Source organism: Jaculus jaculus, chromosome 4 (assembly GCF_020740685.1).
Source record: "Jaculus jaculus isolate mJacJac1 chromosome 4, mJacJac1.mat.Y.cur, whole genome shotgun sequence".
Taxonomy (NCBI): Eukaryota; Metazoa; Chordata; class Mammalia; order Rodentia; family Dipodidae; genus Jaculus; species Jaculus jaculus.
Window position 1 is genome coordinate 101245490 of NC_059105.1, and position 20287 is coordinate 101265776.

Sequence of the window (20287 nt, forward strand, 5' to 3'; positions counted from 1 at the left end):
CTCTTGAAAAGGCTGCTGATGATGGAAAGAAGAATGAATATAATTATTGTATAAATCATTCCACCTATCTAGCCTATCTCTTTTCTAACAATAATTAGATAAAATGCATGACAGTTAAAAATAATTTGCAGTAGTGTAGTGCTAAGAAAAAGCTTATTTTTTTGAGTCTTTCTTAATGGCTATGATCTTGAATGTGTGATGTACTGGTGAGTATGATGATGAGGCCCAGCAGGCCATGCAGAGCTACCTTGCAGAGAATTCTTCCTGGATCAACAGCAGGCCCCCGTGAATCTCAGCAGTACAGATTCAAAGATGGCCAAAGCACAGACTATGAACTCTGCTTTAAGAATAATGAAAGGCATACAGAGAGGTGCTAGGGAAATTATAGTAAGCATGATTATGCAAATAATTCAGTGAGGAATTGAACAGGAAATTTTGATGATTAGCACACATTCCATTTTTTAAAAAATGCTGCATCATTAATGGCTTTGATCATTGCAATCTACTAACAAATGAAGATTTATTAAATTCTATAAAGATGGTAAAAATACTTGGTTTTAAATCAACCACTGGAAGAGAAACTTCTAGAGCAGCAAATGTCATGAGTTGTAATTTTCTAAGATAGGTAACAAGAATAATGATTTCTATTTGATTTAATATCTCAAAAACAAAACTGGAGCAGATGCAGGACAATGGAACATTTCTTATTTTATTTTTGTCCATAAAACATTATTTTAGGAGGAGTAGAGGGAGAATTGTAAGGTCATCATCAATGGATTAAGATATATAACTTGAAATTCATTATTTCTCCAATATAGTCTTTGAGAGTTATGAATAAGAATAATATCCCCTAAAGATTAGGAATTTAGATGTTGTCGCACAAAAAGAAAGATGTTTATGAACATAAGCATGAAGTTTCTTTGATCTGCCATAAACCCTGGTTTGCATGCCATGGAAAGATGAGGAAATTACACCATATTGTAAACAAGTACCACCTGTCCTACTTAAATAGTTGTAGAATTTTTGTAAGGTTCATGTTGTTCTTATCATCCTTTTCCTCTGTGTTTAATACTCTCTGTGATGTCTGAAGGCATATAATTCATAACATCTTGAAGTGTATAAAATCCATGATGTCCATGCAAGCACATAATCTGCACAATTAGTGTTTCGTCTACAGTTCCTGAACTCTTCCACTTACTGAGTTCATGCAATGGCAGTGTAACGAATTTTTTCACAAAAGCATACAAAACATTCTCAGTGCTCTATTAGGACATTTTGACAGATGTAAATCTACATAAAATGAAAAGAATTTTTCAACAGTCAGAATTTACTTGAAGAGCATGTTTGAAAATTGTTCCTAAAAAACTTATTTGGAATTGTCTGTGGACTGTGTTGAGAATTAGAATCTGTGAATACTTGGAACATTTTTTTCCAGGTCATCCTTCTGAATAAAAGCACAAATTAAAAAGGATATTTTTTAACTTAAACATAGTATTCATTATCCACATCATCCTGTGCCTGTTATCTTACTTCATATTAATAGTAAAACTGGAGTCATAAATCTGGATTTAAAATTGATCTGTTCCAGTGATTTACTTATAGTATGGTTTTTCATCAATAGAATATATCAACCTTTAGACTGTACTTATGTTTTTATGTAGCAAATGAACAAAAAGTTGGGCAAATGCATGTATGATTACTTATATCATAAGTAATATTAATGTTCATTTAAACCATGATTCATACTCATAGTTTTATAATTTATCATTATTAATCAAATAACAATATTCTGGAAAGGAAAATATTGTCAAGTATGTTTAAGTTAATCTGTGTTTTTGAAAATCAGTTCAGGAACTGGACTTGAATGTATGATGGTTTCTTGGAATGTGCTCATTTTTGAGGACAGACAATTCTGCCTTTAGGAAAGTCAAAATGAATGCACATGGTTTAGTACAAGTCTGGTTTGGAAATCAGCTTCAAGTGTCTGAATTGGCTATAACAGAACAGACAGATAACTTAAAATTGCTGTGATTTATTTTGGCCTACTGTACCCAGAGATATCCACTTGAAATAGTTCTGGAAGCTGTTTTTGCATTGTATATAGTGATTCTTGATATAGTGCTATTTGACATTTGAAAAATAAGAACTAAGGCCAATTAAATTGTCTCTCTGTGGAGTTCCTTTGATAGACTCACAGAGACATTTGTGTTAACCAGTCAGCATGGCTCAAGCCCCAGGAAGACATTTATATTGATGCAAGTGCCTAATTATATACATGTGCTTTATGCTTAAAGAATTGGTTTTAATCAGATCTACTTTTCATGGGCAAACCAATGTTTCTCAATTAAATCTCGAGCACATTCTCTTGATTTCAGATTAGTAGAGACATGAATTTAAAAAGAAAGGCACTATATTTTCATATCCTGGAACAGAGCAAGAATTCTTTAGTCTAAAATATGACAGCTAACCCATTGTTGTTTGGTTGTTAGTTATACCTTGGACTTTGAACAATCAAAAAGATCACTGAAATTTAATAAAGAAGGATTTGCCTAAGTTTCAAACTCAAATTTTGCTAGTGGCTGCTTATAATCCTCAGTAATTCTTAAATTAATTTCCATTTTCAAATAAGATTTCAATATTACTACTAAATATACCTTTTTAAGTAGAACACAGAATAAGAAGAAAATGCCTATAAACTTAAACGTTAAAAATATTTCAACAAGTGCTAAGCAGTTGAAGCTACTGACAGATTACTGACAGTGAATAAGAAGTTAGCAGGAATGTATCCCTAGTCATCAGGAATCTCTAATGACTAGCTCTCTTCTCATTTTATTTGAATTTTCTATATGAGCAGACTTGTGTGATTTATTACTCATTAATTTGCTGTTGTTCTTTGCGACTTTCTAGATGTTCCACAAACTGGTCAGGCACACAGTGTGAGAGACCAGCCCCAAAGAGCAGCAAGTCTGACCATATCAGCACAAGTAAGTTCCTTAGATTAACCACTTAGGTGGTCTTCAAAGTATAGAGAGCATGTTCTTTTCATTGTAAGAGAGATGAAACAGAAAATTTTCACAGGATTTTGCCAGATCTTCTACGATCCAGGTGTGTTTGAAAGATGAAGCACCAGACACTCCCTGGGTCCAGGATCCAGTATCTGTGAGCTCTTGGAGGTGGGGGTCAATTCAGCAGTCTGGGCTCCATGCACTTATTTGCAAGTTTTGCTTAAGCTGTCCTTATGATGCAGAATTTAGGAGCTCAGGATGGGTCCCACAAGTTTATGAACCCCAATTTGGGGTCCTGTTGTTTTTAACAAAGAATTGACAAAATGAACTTAAGAAGGATAAATTATTAATTAATGCTTATTTATGAGAAAATCACAAATTGTGGGTTTTATTTAAAGGAGATTTTGATCTAGAAAGGAAGGCTAGAGTAGAGTCATAAACACGTGAGAAGTAGGAAACATGCTCTCATGTGGAAAATATGGCAGAGTTCATCATTCAAGAAAAAAATATTGAGGTTTCTAGGGGAAGACGAGAGTAGAGCCACAACTGTGGACAGCAGTTCATAAATCCCATTTAAGAGAAACTGAGGCTTTCAAGGAAAGACTGGAGTAGAGCTACAAGCACGTGGAGGACAGAATTTAAGAGCTTGTGTAGGGAGATTTAGAATGAACACTCATAGCACCTACCCTGAGTTTCCCCATTGAAACAAGTTAAAAGAGCAAATAGTAGTGACTAAAGAAAGAATAGCAGAGAAAAAAATATCAAAGCAGACACCAAAAATTCCAGATGAGAAATCTCAAGGTTTCCCAGAGTTTAGAGAAGTTACAAAACCAACAAGGTTAGAGTTAGAGATAGGACCCACATGGTGGATCTGGAGCATAAGGGAAACACACACATGGTAGATTCAGAGACCAGAGGAAAATTGTACATGTAATTAAAGTGAGAGGTTACCCCAAGCTATGAAACAGAGGAAAATAAAAATGTTCAGCCCAAGGAATAATATTATGCTCTCCCTACTACTCAGCCTAACTGGGTGTGTGTGAGGGGGGTGGAGGTGTGGGAAGACCAGACTCACATGTATCCAGATATCACAGAGTAAGGCCAGGAGAGAGGGTGAGTGGGTAGAGGGCCACAGACTTTATAATGATTGAAAATGTATTTTTCATCAAATTTAGATATACAAGGGAAGAGCAGAGGTATTTGTGGATTTGGAGGGCATACCGTAGGACCTGCCCACCAGGGCTGTCTATCTAGATTGGGTGCTACACTAAGGGCAGCAGAGGGCATTGTAGAGCAGTCTATCAGACAAGAGTCCATTCTTGTGCCAGGGTGCAGTAGCATGTGGGGTGCCATCTCTTGGTTCTCTCTGAGCTTCAATTTCTAACTGAAACTATGTGAAACAAACTAGCTTTTTCCTACTTTTCCTTAATTTATGAAGTGTTCATCAATTATAAGGACTGTAAATTCACAGTGGATGTGGTTAGAGCAAAATCATGAAATGAATTTCAGTCTCATTTTGCAAATCCAGACTTGAATAGTTAGCTTAAAGTGAAGTAAATTGTGTTGAGGAATAGCTCATTTGGTAAATTGCTTGCCTCACAAGCATGAAGACCCGAGTTGGATCCCCAGTACCCATTTAAAAATAAATACTGGGTGCAGTGACAGGAACCTGTATTCCCAGTACTGACTAAGTAGACACAGGAAGATCCCTAGAGCTCACAGATCAGCTAGCTGATCTAGCCTAGCTGGTGAGCTATAGTCCAGTCAGAGATCATGTCTCACAAAAGGTGAACAGCATTACTAAGGATGACACCTGAGGTTGTCCTCTGGCCTCCACATGCATGCACCTGCACACACACATGCCAATACACAGTGCAGCTCCCAACATGCAAACACACATATTTATCAAGATACATACATGTATATACACATACAAACATATTCAACAATAAAGTAATAAATTCCTAAGCAACGTTTGCTCTTGAGTGCTCTCATACATATTCTTATTCTAGAAGTCTTTGAGAGTATACTAAATTATATATAAATATTTTCCAAGTCCATCTTAGTATTGCTGTGGTCTTAGATTAGCTCTGTCACCCGTGTTCCTATGCATTGTCTGACCACTTCAAAAAAAAATAGTGCAGTTTTGAAAACTCTTAAAAGTATCACAAGCCACTTATACCATCAATCATTGGGTATGAGTGGAGAGACAGAAAGTTTTATGATATGTATTGAGTTTATACTTGCTTTATTTTCTCTTTTATTTCTGGTTGCTGTGTTTTTAATGCCATGTATATACAATGGTACAGGTTATATGTTGCTATGTATATGCATATGTAAGCCAGATGATGACATTGTGTGTATTCCTAAATTGTTGTACACTTTACTGATTGAGGTGTGGTCTGCCAGTTGAAGCCATAACTTGCTGACTCAGCTTGTCTATCTAGCCAGCTTGCTCCAGTTATCCACTGTCTCTCCCTTTCCAGTACTGGCAATAAAAGTGAGCTTTTATTTATAGAAGTCAGCAACTTCTATATAAAGCACATTGAGCAGGAGAAGGCCATGCAAGGAGGGGTCACCCTGCTTCCAAATGTTCTGGGGCTATTCCTACTGTTGCCAACTGAAAGCCATGATCTTAATGGAACTATCAATGTACATTTAAAGGGCTGTTAGCTACATAAATGTCAAATTATCACAGACTAGAAAAACATTGCCCAAATAATGACTCTTCAACAAGGTGTTTTCTACCTTCAGTTTGACTCAGTGGTTGGAAGTGAGGGAAATTACAATTAATCTCTTCCCTGCTATAGTAGGAAAGCAGCACTTATCCTCTAAGGTAAAATGTGTCACTTTGAATTTATATTACAGGCTTCTCATATGTACTATGAAGTTACCCACACAAGTCTACTTCCACTTGCTAGGATGACTGCGCAGCTGCAGGGACCTTGTCCTACTAATGAATGCATTGCCTTCCACAGCTCAAATGGAGCCAGTTCCCATGGGGATTCTCCTCTCTAACACATGTTCAGCTTTCTCACCTCCAAGGACAAGTACAGGGTTCTCTGGCCCTTGGTGCAAAACTAAAAACAAGTATGGACAATTGATAGGTCTATTTCTCCTAGGACTCTTCTGAAGTTAATGGAAGTATTTTATGCTCAAAATCATTGCCTACTCCTATTTAAATTTGCATAGCTGTAAGACATGGCTAACTAAAGTTTTCACTTTCCCATTTGTGCCATCTGATAAAATATAGGAAGACAAAGGTAAACTCTATTTTGTGGGGCAGTGTTGTAAAGAATTTATATTTACTGTAACAATATCAGAGGTACCTTTTGGAGGTTATTTCCTACTTCATCCTTACCTTTAATGCTGCCGATTACCACACAAAATAATACTATTATATGATCCATATATCTGAAATTTGCAGGTATAGAAATAGAACTGAAAAGGGAAACATTACATTGTTTTTGTCCAATTCTGAAATAAAGATTTATCACACTTGTACTAAGGACCAAGTACTATAGTGAATGCCAAAAACAGACCAGGGAATATGATTAAACCTGTGTCCATAGGCAAAGCTAAGGCTCTATTGAAATAAGCAACAATAAAAAAAATATACCAATGTATAAACAATTGTGATATGTGATAGGATCTATAGAATTCTTTTAAAGGCAAACTAGAGACTTCCTGGAGAAGACTGAGGTCAGAAATGATTTAGAAGGAGACAGGGAGGAAGAGAGGTTAGAAACAAGACAAGGGAACAGCAATTACAAACACCTATGACAAAAAAGAGCAAGATCTGTCTCAGGAAAAGGAATTTACCATGCTGGTTTCAAGAAGACAAAGTGAGAAAGTACAAAACAACGCCAGACCAAAATCAATGGAAGCCACCTGAGGCCACTGTGTCCTTATCTAGGAATATAATATCTAACATCATCTTTATGATTTTATCATCATAATTCACAAAATATTATGAGAATTCTAACCTCTGTGTGTGAATTGTGTGTTTTTATATGCGTGTATGTGTGTTTCGCCATTTTTATACATAAGTATCCATACATACTTAACTGTAGAATGACAGCCAACTTTGCCAAAGTGGTCAGTTGTGAGGGCCAGTAGTGTGTATCTATAATCCCAGCACTTGAAAGGCTGGGGTTAGAGGGCTACTGCAAGCTTGAGGATCATATGGATCATATAGTGTGCTTTAGACTAGCCTAGGATAGATACACAGAGAAACCCTGTTGCAATGAATAACAGAAAACAAAAAAAGGAAAAAAAAAAAAAGGAAAAGAAAATGCTGTCTTCCTTTGACCTCCATGATTCTGAGAACTTCAAGAATACCTCCGTTCTTGAAGCAGTTCTGTCCTTCTTATGAGATGTATATGTTTGTTTCCTTTCCTTCCTACTGCACTTACCACTCTTTAAATTTGGGTAACTTTGTCTATCTCTAGACAAAATGCTCTTTTTAGTAGATTTAATCTCCTTATCAAGTTCTGGTTCCTAGACCTCAATTATGAATTATGTACCCATTACTCTAAATACTTATTTTCAGCCCTAGTCTCTCTCCAAGGTTTAAGATGCACATCATACTTTTCACTTGATATAAGTTATGTCAATATCAACTAAATTCCAAAGAAATCTCAAACTCAGCATCTACTTTAACATTCTTATCAATATTGTCCACTCAGCCAGCCAACTTTCAATATTTTGTTTTCTCTTTTTGTTTCTATAAATGTTTGCAAAATTAATCTAGTTAAATTTATCAGCATAATATTCTTTTTTAAATTTTAATTGTTTTGCTTATGCATGGGTGTTGTGTGTGTTATGTATGTTTTTTAAATATGTATGTGTATGAGAGTACATTTGAACAAGCATGTATAATGTACTTTCACATTGAGAATTATATATATTGACACAAGGACTTTTCAAGAACTATGTTATCTATAGAGCAAAGAAAAGTAAACTGCACATGAATATGTAATTTATAAAAAATGAAAACAGAGAATCTGGCTGCTTAGATACAATTGACATTGATAAATTTTAAACACCAAGGAATGTAATGGTTTCTTCTTAAATTTTGACTTCAACTTCTTTCTTTTAACCTTATAAATATCATTGTCCATTCTTGTCTAAAAGCTATATTATTTAGTAAACATGAAAAACCTACTATTACTACTTTCAAGGTATATGGCCTTTTTATCTTCTCATTGTAACTATAAATTATTTAGAAAATTGTGATTTTACTTTTTCTACCCAGTTTCTGCCATTCCTATAAGACAAAAATCTGTTAATTATGCATGCTAGTAGAAGTCATCAGAGCCCTCAAGGAGCTTAAACTTAAAATGATTATTACAATGTATTGAGAAATGTAAGATGCACAGGACATACAGAGGGAGCTATGTTCAAATATCAGTTATTAATTAATGATGCATGCAGCATGTAGTAAACAGCTTCAGGTCACTAGCAGGAACTTTCAAACCAGCACAGTTATGAAGGAAGGTATATCTATTGAGGCTTACAGATCCAAGGGAAGTTCCATAATGGCAGAAGGAGCTGGCCTGTTTACACAGGTCCAAGGAGAGAGAGAGAGAGAGAGAGAGAGAGAGAGAGAGAGAGAGAGAGAGAGAGAGAGAGAGAAGGAGAGAGAGAGAGAGGGAGGGAGAGAGAGAGAGGAGCCACAAGCCAAAACCCCAAACCACACAACACAGCACACAGAGGAATTCCAGGTAAAACTTGGGCACTTTGTATATCTGTAAAATAGAATTCCAAATTGACCTTTACATCTTAGGGCTGGAACCTAGGATCCACCCACAGTGACACAACCTCCAGCCAGGTGGCTAAAGATCTAAGTTTTAATAAAATCCTGAATGTATTGGGGAGGCATCACACAGCACTAATATGAGATGTTAAAAAATGACATCTATAGCATAGCTGAGTAATGATAATTTGTCTACGGTTCGACTGCTACTGAGTGGTGCACATAGTGCCTGGCTTCATAGTCTATTCTCTTGGGTGAGATCAGTGTATTTCTTCAAGGAAACAGGATTGAAACATCTAATTTGAAAACAGGGTTCATCCTAGTAATAGAAAAGCATTACATAAAGTGGTATATAGCCCACATTGCAATGAAAGACCTATTCTATTAAACATGAAATACTTGATAACTAGTCCCTCCACCTTTCCTTAGTAATATGTACATACTCATCAGCTTGTAATACACATTTATAATATGCTGCTAAGATTCATCTGTGACAAGCCTGAGTTATTATATATTAAGTAATATTTACTCTTTAGTATGCTACTATAAAATATTATGAGGCATACATATTTTATTATTTTTAAAAATAATTTTAGTGCCAGTTGTTTATATTATAAGGAACTATTTTAGTAAAAGTTACTTGCAGAACTGTTGTCTGTATTATTTATCTCAACACTAAGCATTATTGCACTTACTTTGATTGGTAACATAAACATATCAGAAACCTGGGATCTTAAATGGTATGGTATGATATATGGGATTGCAAATGCCATCTGTGGTAGAGAAAATAAAAGGTAAAAAAATCCTTTGTTCTCTTGCATATATAATTAATAGTATTCTGCCTTACAGGAATGGTAGAAACTAGGAAGAACAAGTAAAGTTTTGAATTTCTCAGTAATTATAATTGTGTTGAAAAGAAAGAAGTACTATATATCATTAAAACACTATTAGTAAGTACTTTGTATTTAGAAAATACCAATTTTTGCATTTATGAAAAGCTTTTTAAAAAGTTTGAATAATGGAGTAAAGATACTTAGAAAGTTAAAATCAGGAAATTGAAATAATACTCTAAAAAGCAACAAAACTGTTCCTTGGTGTTTAAAATTTATAGAAAATTATAAGTTTCATTCAAGTTGCCAGATTCTCTGCTTTCATTTTTAATAAGCTACACACACACACACACACAGTTCACTTTCCCAACAAAAAAATAGACAGTATAATACCAAACTTACTAAGTTCTGTTTTCTAGATGGCTTGACAAAACAAAAAGAGATTTATATATTTGAAACTGACATATATAAGAAGTAGCTGTTTGTTTTTTCCAAGTTTCAAATTGAACACTTCCCTATTTGAAAGTGCTTTAGTGAAGATATACTGCTATTGTGGTAAATGGTCTCTAATGTGGACTACTGCACCCAAATATCCTCTAGATGACACAATTAAAACTTTAGCATTGTTATAAAAAATCCTTAGTGTCTGCTTATTATGTCTAAAACTGCTATTTGTTTCTGTCCTGGGAAATGTGGACATGTAGAGATTGACTGATATACATCACTACATCTCACTATTCTATTCCTAAACTCTTCATAATCCTCAAATTTAGTTAGTGGTGGGATTGCTTTGACAAATCAGCTAGATATTTATAAAAGCCTTAATTCATGACCCCAGCTTACGTTACTGAGAAGATTATCATTAACTACCTGATAACACTCCCTCATACACCTGCTATAAAGTAGCCCTTGAATTATTTTTGTGTAACATCAATGGCTTATAACCCTATACCCTGCTATAGGAAACCTTATCAGCAAAAGAGGATGCTTCCCTAGAGATGGAGAAAAATGCTTCCAATTTTGCTACTCCATTAACATTAAAACAAATGTTTAACGATCAAGATAAAAGTGATAGAAACTTAAACTATCCTCATGTACATAAAAAGGGGAAAAAAATGGGTATTTGCAACATAATCCAACTCCTTCAAAAATGTATTACTAAAACTATTCTTCAATTGGAATATGCAAAAGAGAATCCTTCCTCCACTTTTGTACATATGTGTGTGACCATGTGTTTAATAAAAATATAATATTTCTGCATGATTATTCTTCTTGTCATTTTAATGGGAAAGAGAAAAAGCCTGAGTTTATGTAACTTGTTCATGATTTCACCTCAGGAAATGTGTGACATTTATGTTTACACCGAGTTACATTCAAATCAAGCGCGGATGTCCCCTTGGCTTTGCCATGCTGCCTTCTGACTTGCCCCATGTCCTTGTGTCTGGACGTTAGTCATAGTTATAGTTGTTATAGTTGTGGTTATACTGAAGTGAATCAAACCTTAATGGATGGAAATGTGGTCAGGGAAATTGTGTACAAGAATGCTGAGGCTTTATAGTAACTACCACTATGTAAGTACTGATTTATACATTCATTCTTTCAAGGTAATGTGTGGTGGCAATAGGCAAATATAGAATTACAAAGAAGTATCTCACAACTTCACGTATTTACATGCAATATATAAATGAAAGGTATCTATGGAAATGTTCCCAATAGACTATATGCTATCACAACCATTTTTTCAGAACATGGGTATAAACTCAGAATACAAACATTTGTGCCAAGCCTCATTTTTATTACATCAATGATGAAATGGTTTGGTGTAGTACTTTTGTTGTTTCTGCTCCATTTTTACATAATTTTATTCATGTGTTCATGTACTTGTGCATTTATTTTCCAGGGAGTATTGCCATTATTGTACCTCTGGTCCTCCTGGTGACCTTGGTAACCACATTGGTGATTGGTTTAGTGCTTTGTAGGAGAAAAAGAAGGTAAGATACAGTGTTCTACATTTTATGAAAATTGTAGAAATGTAATGATTTAATAGAAAATTTTAAAACTGAGTTTAATGTTTCCAACTGAAAACCATTTATCTTTCCATTTAAATGGTTATAACTTATGCAAGTGATCCCTAATATCATATTGATTGGAAGTCTCCATTTATATATGCCAACAAAACCAACAAAGGGTAACAGTAGTTGAAAATTCTATAAAATTATACATTTCCAGTAATATTTCTTTGTCTCTACAAGGGTCTTTGAAGTATCTTATTGCTTTCATACATATGATTTTCATTCATCTGATTATTGTTGTCAATATAGTAATATCAAATGTGTCACTACATGACATAATTATACACTTTATTAGTAAATAGTACATTCATTTATTTTATATTTCCCTTGAAGTAGTAGTATTTCAATAGATATTAAAGTGTATTAGTAAAGCCTCAGAAGAATAGAGTGGGTTTAACCTAGAAACTGAGAGTTTGTGAATTAGTTTCTAAATTATAATTGTAGTCAGTTGATGTAAGGTCTAAATGCAAACTATTTCAAAGATGATTTATCAAAGTTTTTAGGACAGTTTTCAGAACAAAGAATACATAGAATTTTAAAATTAATATTGAGTTGTGAACTTTCAGCTAATGTGGGTGTTATCTGTTCTGGAGAATTTTGTTTCTGGAATGTCCTTATTTTTAAGTAAAAAACGAAAATGAATCATGAACACATGACTTTTTGTTCTTTTGTGATATGATAAATGTCATTTATTCAATTTATCTCAATTGCATTTTTCAGCACTCACATTAAGATGTCAGTCAATCTATAAATATATGCAATTATATATATATTAAACTGTGATAGATTTTATGATAAATTCTTATTAATGTGCCCATTTTGTAGGACAAAAACGATCAGAAGACAACCCATTATCAATGGAGGAATAAATGTAGAAATTGGCAATCCATCTTATAACATGTATGAGGTGGATCATGACCACAGTGATGGAGGCCTTTTAGAACCTAGTTTTATGATAGATCCAACAAAGGTAATGTCTTATGATTATGGACATGAGCATTGACATTCTTGATTCAAACTATTATATGGCACTGAAGTTCATCATGCGTTTCTTTCACCTGAAATTATAGTAACTGACTTTATGATACACTGAGTGATATGGCTTCTTTTATGGAAAGCAAAATGCCATATGAATTTCGTTCACCTGAAATATCCTGTTAACATTGCATGGTTTAGAAACTGATTATAATAAAGATGTATAATTTATTTTGAAAAATAACTTATTAATTTGTGCTGAGGAGTTGGTATACCTGTCATATAGCTTAGTTTAATAATTGAAAAAAATTATTGTTTAATATAAAACTTTTTAAATATAAAAGTTTATTGCTTTTTGTCAAAATATTTGTTTTATTTCCACTAGCTGTTTTGTTTGTTGTTGAAAAGCCAACTAAGCTGTGCTATGTGGTTCCTTTATAATCAAATAATATTTGAGAATAGGTTTTAATCTGCTATTATCTGAAGCATGCCACTAAGTTACAGGTAGTTGAAAGTCTGGAGCCTTCACAGCTTTGGTTACTTGCAATAATTAAAGTCTGCTTAAATGGTATATTTATTCACATAAAATAAACATGTAAAATTCACTTCACTTAAGTATGTAAATATTTATGACAATTTTATTTTATGGAGGAATTTTAGCATATTTGTTTATTTACTAAATATTCAAGTTTTGAGTTATTAAAATTCGTTGTCCAAAGAGCACCCTTACATTCTAAATAATCAACGTGACATGCACCTAAGTAATTTTATGCCTCCTGTTCCTCAGTTTCTCCTATCTATTGTCAGTATAGTTCAAAATCAAGGATTTGAATTTCTAAGACAGAAATTAATGGGTAAATATAGACTTTGTTGAAAAAAATTGTATAGATAAAATCTTTATACTCAGGGAGTATTATAATGATATTTCACCAGAACTAGTTTTAATTACTGCTATTTAGTAATCCTACATTTGAAATTTTTCATGAAATAAATCTAGTATCCTCAGTTCTAGTCATTAATAATTTATTCCACTTGAAATTTAAAAATCATATATACTGAGAACACTGTTATTGATGATTTATGACAGAGAAAAACATCTAAACAATAGACATCAGAGCTGGGGAGATAGCTCAGCAGGGAAGCCTAACAACCCAATGTAAAGCCAGATGCGCAAAGGGGTTCATGCATCTGGAGTTTGTTTTCAGTGGCAGGAGGCCCTGATGTGCCTATTCTCTCTCTCTCTCTCATAAATAAATTAAAATATTTTAAAAAGAAATAAACATGGAGGCTGTGGAGGCTGGGTATGGTGGTGCACATCTTTAGTCCCAGCACTTGGGAGGCAGAGGTAAGAGGATCATCATGCCTTTAAGGCCAGCCTGAGAATACAGAGTGAATTCCAGGTCAGCCTGACCTACAGCAAGACCCCACCTCAAAAATTTCACATCAGATTCTTCCAATTGTTTGAAGAAATTAAAATCCATCATACTATATGTTGGATACAGTATCCATCATATAATATAAACTAATGAGGACATATTTTCAAGCACATTTCACTGTTTCATAAAGAATTCTTATCTGCCCTCATCATTGTATTCTTAGTGACAGAATTTATGTAAGTTTTTATACTTAAAATAGCTTTATAGTATCCCACTTAATATTATACATTTAGTTTAGAAAAATAAAACTACTTGAGTGTACTTCAAATATATTTTTATGTACTAAAGACAATACTTAAAACATATATTTACCAATTTGTTGAGTGAATCATTAAAACTGTGTGGAATATGACTGGGAAGTTTGAATCCTGATGGATCATAAAGTTTGAAAAAGATAGTAATTGGTGCCTAGCAGGTAACTACACACAACCTGGTTCACCTAAATTCCTGTAATCAGTAGAAAAAAAAACAACAAAAACTAGTAGGTCATATCAAAAAATATTAATAAACATTAATTAATTAACTCTATATATAAATTAATTCTATATAGTACATGTAGGGTCATAAGGGTTTATGTAATCAAATATAAAATATAAAACACATAATGTTTTTGTAGAATATTAAATTCTGCAATTTTAAAAATGAATAAAACTTCTAGTTCAATGGCAACTTCTATGACTGAAAGACTGACAAATATGGAGGAAACCACAGAGGAATGCTGACATTCAGAAAGGATGTATGGATTTTATGCCACAAAGTATCTCAACTTTTACTTGCATTTTCTGTTATAAAATCTATGATTAATTTGTATGTGATTGGTTCAAAGTTCAAATTTATAGATGTGTAGATAATTAGGATTATTTGGAATATATCCTATATGATATTTTGTGGAAATAAAAGGAAACATTGATTTTTTATATTAAAATCTTTTCCAGTGTTCCCTGCCTCCATTTATTATTAACTTTGAACTTTTTCACTATTGAGAGTTTATGACTAAGATTTTTAAACATATATGCTTATTAATATTTCCATACTGTTCTATGAATATTTTTGGCATTAATAAGTACTATATTATGAATATGCTCATATTATATTGAGTAATTCTGACCTTGGACCCATTAAAGTCTAAAGTTAATGACATCATATGAAGATTTAGAGAGCCAATTTTATTATTAATTAGTTTGCTTTAGATTTGAAAGTAGATTTTCAAAAATGCAGAAACTTTGAATTGACATATTAAGATTGAGATTACATTAATTATTCTGAAATGCAAGGTGATTATTCATCTCCAATTAGAAGTAGAGAGCTAAGTCTCCAGAATGGAGTAGTATCAGAATTTTGAAATATTCATTGTCAAAATTTTTAAAGGAGCAGGGCATGGTCATGCATGCCTTTAATCCCAGCACTTGGGAGGCAGAGGTAGGAGGATTACATGGTGAATTCCAGATCAGCCTGAGCTGAAGGGAGATGCTACCTTGAAAAACCAAAATTAACAATAACCAAAATGAACAAACAAACAAAATTTTAAAGGTACATTTCCTGGAATTGTGAATGCTGGTTTTTTTTTTTTTTTTTTTTTTTTTTTTTTTTTTTTTTGGTGGGTAGATGCGTTAATCATGGTGGATGCCAAACACTGCACCTAATTGAAATGCCTACCTGTGAGGCAAAAATTATGTACTCATGTTTTTGCATTAGTTGTGAAAGGTAACATGAGCCCTGTGTTCATGACCCAATGTTTATGATTATTTTGTGTTGTTTTTATGATTTAATGTGATATCGGTGAAAAAATGTTTCCATGACATTAGGTGAGAATCTAAACTTCTCTGTTTGCACACAGGCCAGGTATATAGGGGGAGGGCCCAGTGCTTTCAAGCTTCCACACACGCCGCCCATCTACCTAAATTCTGACTTGAAAGGACCACTAACTTCTGGGGTGAGAGAAGCAACTCATTATTCCATGTTTATTCCATTGTAAAACTTCTCACAATCACATAGTTTCTCATCAACCTAAGTAGAAGCTTATCTGTACTATGTTTTAATGAAGTTTTCAACTCAGCAGCTGCTGATGTATACACAGCCTATGCAAGATTACATATAAAATGTTGCCATCTTAGGCATGTTACTAAGAAGATATAGCTCCTGTACTAGATTTGAATAGATTTCAGCCCTTGACACTGAACAAGAATATTTCTTGTTCTTATAAAAGAACTTATGGTTAGAAATTTAAGCTGAATAAATTTGTTAAATTAATTTTATGCATTTTATTAGGACATTTTACTATTTATATTTACATATAGATACACACATATATTTGATGAAAAGCTAAATAAAAATACGATTTTAAATCTGTCACAATAATGAGAAATTATAGAGGGTATTATGAAGTCTTTCTCATATTTTTAAATATTTATTTATTTATTTGAGAGTGACAGACAGAGAGAGAAAGAGAGAGAGAGAGAATGGGCGCACCAGGGCCCCCAGCCATGGCAAATGAACTTCAGATGCATGTGCCCCCTTGTGCATCTGGTTAACGTGGGTCCTGGGGAATCAAGCCTCAAACCAGGGTCCTTAGGCTTCACAGGCAAGCACTGAACTGCTGAGCCATCTCTCCAGCCCCCTTCTCATTTTTTTTTTTTTTTTATAACTAAGTAACAAGAATTTAGAAGAAAATTCTGTGTGAGGTCACAGAGCTCATTTGAGGCAGAAGAGGAATCAACTGTGGATTTCCACTTTCATGCTCCTTTCTTCTTGTGCCCATCTCCTGCTGTTCTACTTCATTGTTGATCATGCTTGTCTACCTTGCATGGCTGAAAGATTGTGCCTCCTTGTTATAACTAGTGTTTAACATACTGATCATACTTCTTCTAAAAAAAATGAAACAGCACACAAATAGAAACAAAACTTAGACATGATCTTGTATTCATCTGTAATGTACATCTGGAATGTATCTAAAATAATGTACATTGAGCATGTTTTCCAATGGGAAGAAGTCAGTACCATTTGTCACCGTTCTGATACAGAATTCTTTACCTGTGAAACTTAAGTTGTGCATCTCATGTTTACTTGGAACAGGCCAAAGATATTTCCAAAGTACATTTAGGTTGCTTGAAGTGAAAATTGTATCAGTATTATGAAAGTTATTTTGCTGATGTTCTCCCTTACTTCTATCTTTCCTAATTTACTTGTTTTAATACATTGAAAATAAAAAAAAATAATTAGATGATTTTTGCATACATATTTATCTGCCACATATGGGCTTGAATTGGCAGCCGAGGTAGTAAGGTGAGGGGACATATGGCCTAGACACATGATAATTTGGCCTAACAGTTTTCCAATAAATACTTGGTAAACATAACTTTTATGAGCATACACTGACTTTTCATTTTCAATTAAAACTCTTTTGGTTCAAGAGTTACTGTAAAAACATAATGATTTTTTATGCTAAATTAGACTAAAAAGTCTATGAACATAGAATTTAAATTACATTTTAATATGTATTATTTAGAAAATTCAGTGCATTCCCTTTATACTGTTTCACCATTAAAAAGTAGACATTTTTCAAAATAAATAATGGGGTCAACTGATAATAATATTAGGTGTGTTCCTTTTTTTTCTCCCTCAGCAAACAAATTACTCCAACCCGGTGTATGCAAAATTGTATATGGATGGACAGAACTGTCGAAACTCCTTAGGAAGTGCTGACGAAAGGAAAGAACTTCTTCCAAAGAAAATAGAACTTGGTATACGAGAAACAGTTGCATAATTGGTGATACTTTTATATGCTGTATAGATGTATAAATATAAGGGTTACTTTTGTATGTCCCAACAATATTATACTTGTTTTGGCATCAGCATTATCTCTTTATCTTTTTCCTAGTTATTTTCTGAGTTTGGGCGTTTTATTTTTGCTGATGTCTGTTGATTAACCATTTTTATGGTATTTTTATGAAAAAGAACTGCACTACAGTACAATTTACAACAATGCTGCTGAAACACACCTTTGAATTTGTTAAAATTAAAAACAACATATTCCTTTGTAATGTTAATATGAATAATCTATTCTATTTTATATGAATTTTGGGGTTCTACTTGACCAACAAAGAAATCTGTGCACTATTGGATTCAATCATCAGAAAGCTATAAGACACCATTTTATTTTCTGTTTAAATTGCTGGGAGAATGATTGAAAGGACAACTCTCTTCCTTGTATTAATGAGTAAAGATTCATACATGGCCAAGTGTACATAGCATGACAAGTTCAGCATCTCGTGTTCAGAAATTAGCCTTAGATTGACAAGCCATGGGTGAAAAATTTGAAGAGTACCTTTTAAAAAATATAAATTAATAATTTGCATGAACAAGACTACATTTTCCAAATTTAGTATAATCTGTGACACATACATATATAATTATATATATATATATATATATAAATGTAGTTATATTTAGATGATAAAATGTAGCAAAACATATTCAGAAGTAGACATACCCCACTTGCTGTGGTGTACGGTCTTGTCTCTTCTTCCATACTTCAGAGGTGTACAGTAGCCTAGGGCAGAGCAACATACCAGACATGGGGGTTGCCGAAGATTCATGCAAACCCTGTCTATGCTGAACACTAGCAAACAAAATCGCCACACTGAGGGATGCCAGAATTGTACCTATTTGAATACACTCTCTTTGCTATGTCAACAAAAAACAGAAAGAATAACCATGCTGACATAGAGTAATTGCTAATTTTTTTCAGTATGACTAATTCTTTATTTCTCCAACCTAAAATGAAACCCCCAAGGACCTTAAAAACTACAGTAGAGTATGAATGTGCCCATAATCAAAGGTGGAGAGTAAATGTTGTACCACTTGCACTGGTTCTCTGGCTTTTATTTTGATTTTGTGGGGTTTGTGTTTTTGTTTTATGTGGGGTTTTTTTTTTTAGATATACAAAAAAAAAACCTTACCACATTCATTTTTGTGATTGTTTTCAAATTTTCACTGACACAAATATGATTTATTTAAGTTGTATAAAAAAGAATAGCATTTTTATACAAATATCTTTAAAGGCACAAAAGATTTATTCACAAGATGTGGAGGGATTTTTGTCCCTCTTATAGACATGACTGACTTTTAGCTGTCATAATGTATTAACCTAACAGATGAAATATGTTTGTGGTTGCTCTTTATCCCTTTGTACAAGCATTAAAATTCTGCAGTTTTCTAAGGAGACTTTTTGTTGTACTATGTGCATGCACACTACCTATTTCTAAACTCTGCCACATTGAGGCCTTTATAAACACTTGATTTACGTAATACTAGTGCAATTTTGCTTGAACAATGTTATGCATATCATAAACTTTTTCAGGTTCTTGTTTAAGTACATTTTTTAAATTGAACAGTATTTTTCATTTTGGTTATAATAGTCATTTTGCCTATGTTTCTACAATGAAGTGTTAAATACTTTATAAAGAATTGTTGACTGACTTATTTAAATGAAATTCTACATATTTAAGTACTTGTGTCGGGTAGTTTTTAAAATTGGAAAATTATTTTTATGTGGTTTAAATAGTCCTAGAAAATGATTCTAGTGACTAGTAGTTTTCCATACACACACCTATCCTTATGATATACTCTCCATAGAAGAATGTTTTCACTGAATCATTTTTATAGCATAACTGTGAAAATATTTTCTTTCTCTTCTCTCTTTTTAAGCAGAAAAATGTCCTATTCTTTGCTTTTCCTGCCCATGTGCTTTCATATTGCAATGAAAGGAATTAGACCATACCCAGCACAATAACAACTATGTTGAACAAAGCCATTTTTTCCAGTCCTTTCCATTCCTAAAAGTTATAAGGTAGGCATGGTGATTCATGCCTTTAATCTCAGCACCTGGGAGGCAGAAGTAGGAGGATCCCTGTGAATTCAAGTCTACCCTTAGACTAAATTCCAGGTCAGTATGGGCTAGAGTGAAACCCTACCTCAAAAAAAAAAAAAAAAAAAAAAGGTATAGTTTGTGGAAAACTGAGAATCCATGAGGTACTTTTTAGATATAATTTTCTAAATTGTATGCTATTTGGTACACATATTTGAAGCATCAAACTAGAGATTATGAAAGCAGCAGAGTCAGATTTGCTTCCTCTACCATTGGGTTTTACTATCATTAGGAGCCTTATTATATCAAAGCTCTCTAAATTAACTAGAATTATCCAGACTGGGG

General features: G+C 33.4%; 1 protein-coding gene across 2 annotated transcripts in view; it reads left to right on the forward strand.

Moving 5' to 3' along the window:
* Lrp1b (LDL receptor related protein 1B) overlaps positions 1-18986 on the forward strand; it is a 2087209-nt gene extending 2068223 nt beyond the window's left edge. For both annotated transcript variants that reach the window (XM_045147485.1, XM_045147484.1), the window contains 5 exons: positions 2908-2984; positions 11494-11584; positions 12491-12635; positions 15914-16009; positions 17699-18986. In XM_045147485.1, the coding sequence (XP_045003420.1) occupies positions 2908-2984; positions 11494-11584; positions 12491-12635; positions 15914-16009; positions 17699-17839 (550 nt within the window). In that variant the 3' untranslated portion in view covers positions 17840-18986. The remainder of the gene's footprint in view (positions 1-2907; positions 2985-11493; positions 11585-12490; positions 12636-15913; positions 16010-17698) is intronic.
* The last annotated feature ends 1301 nt before the right edge of the window (positions 18987-20287 follow it).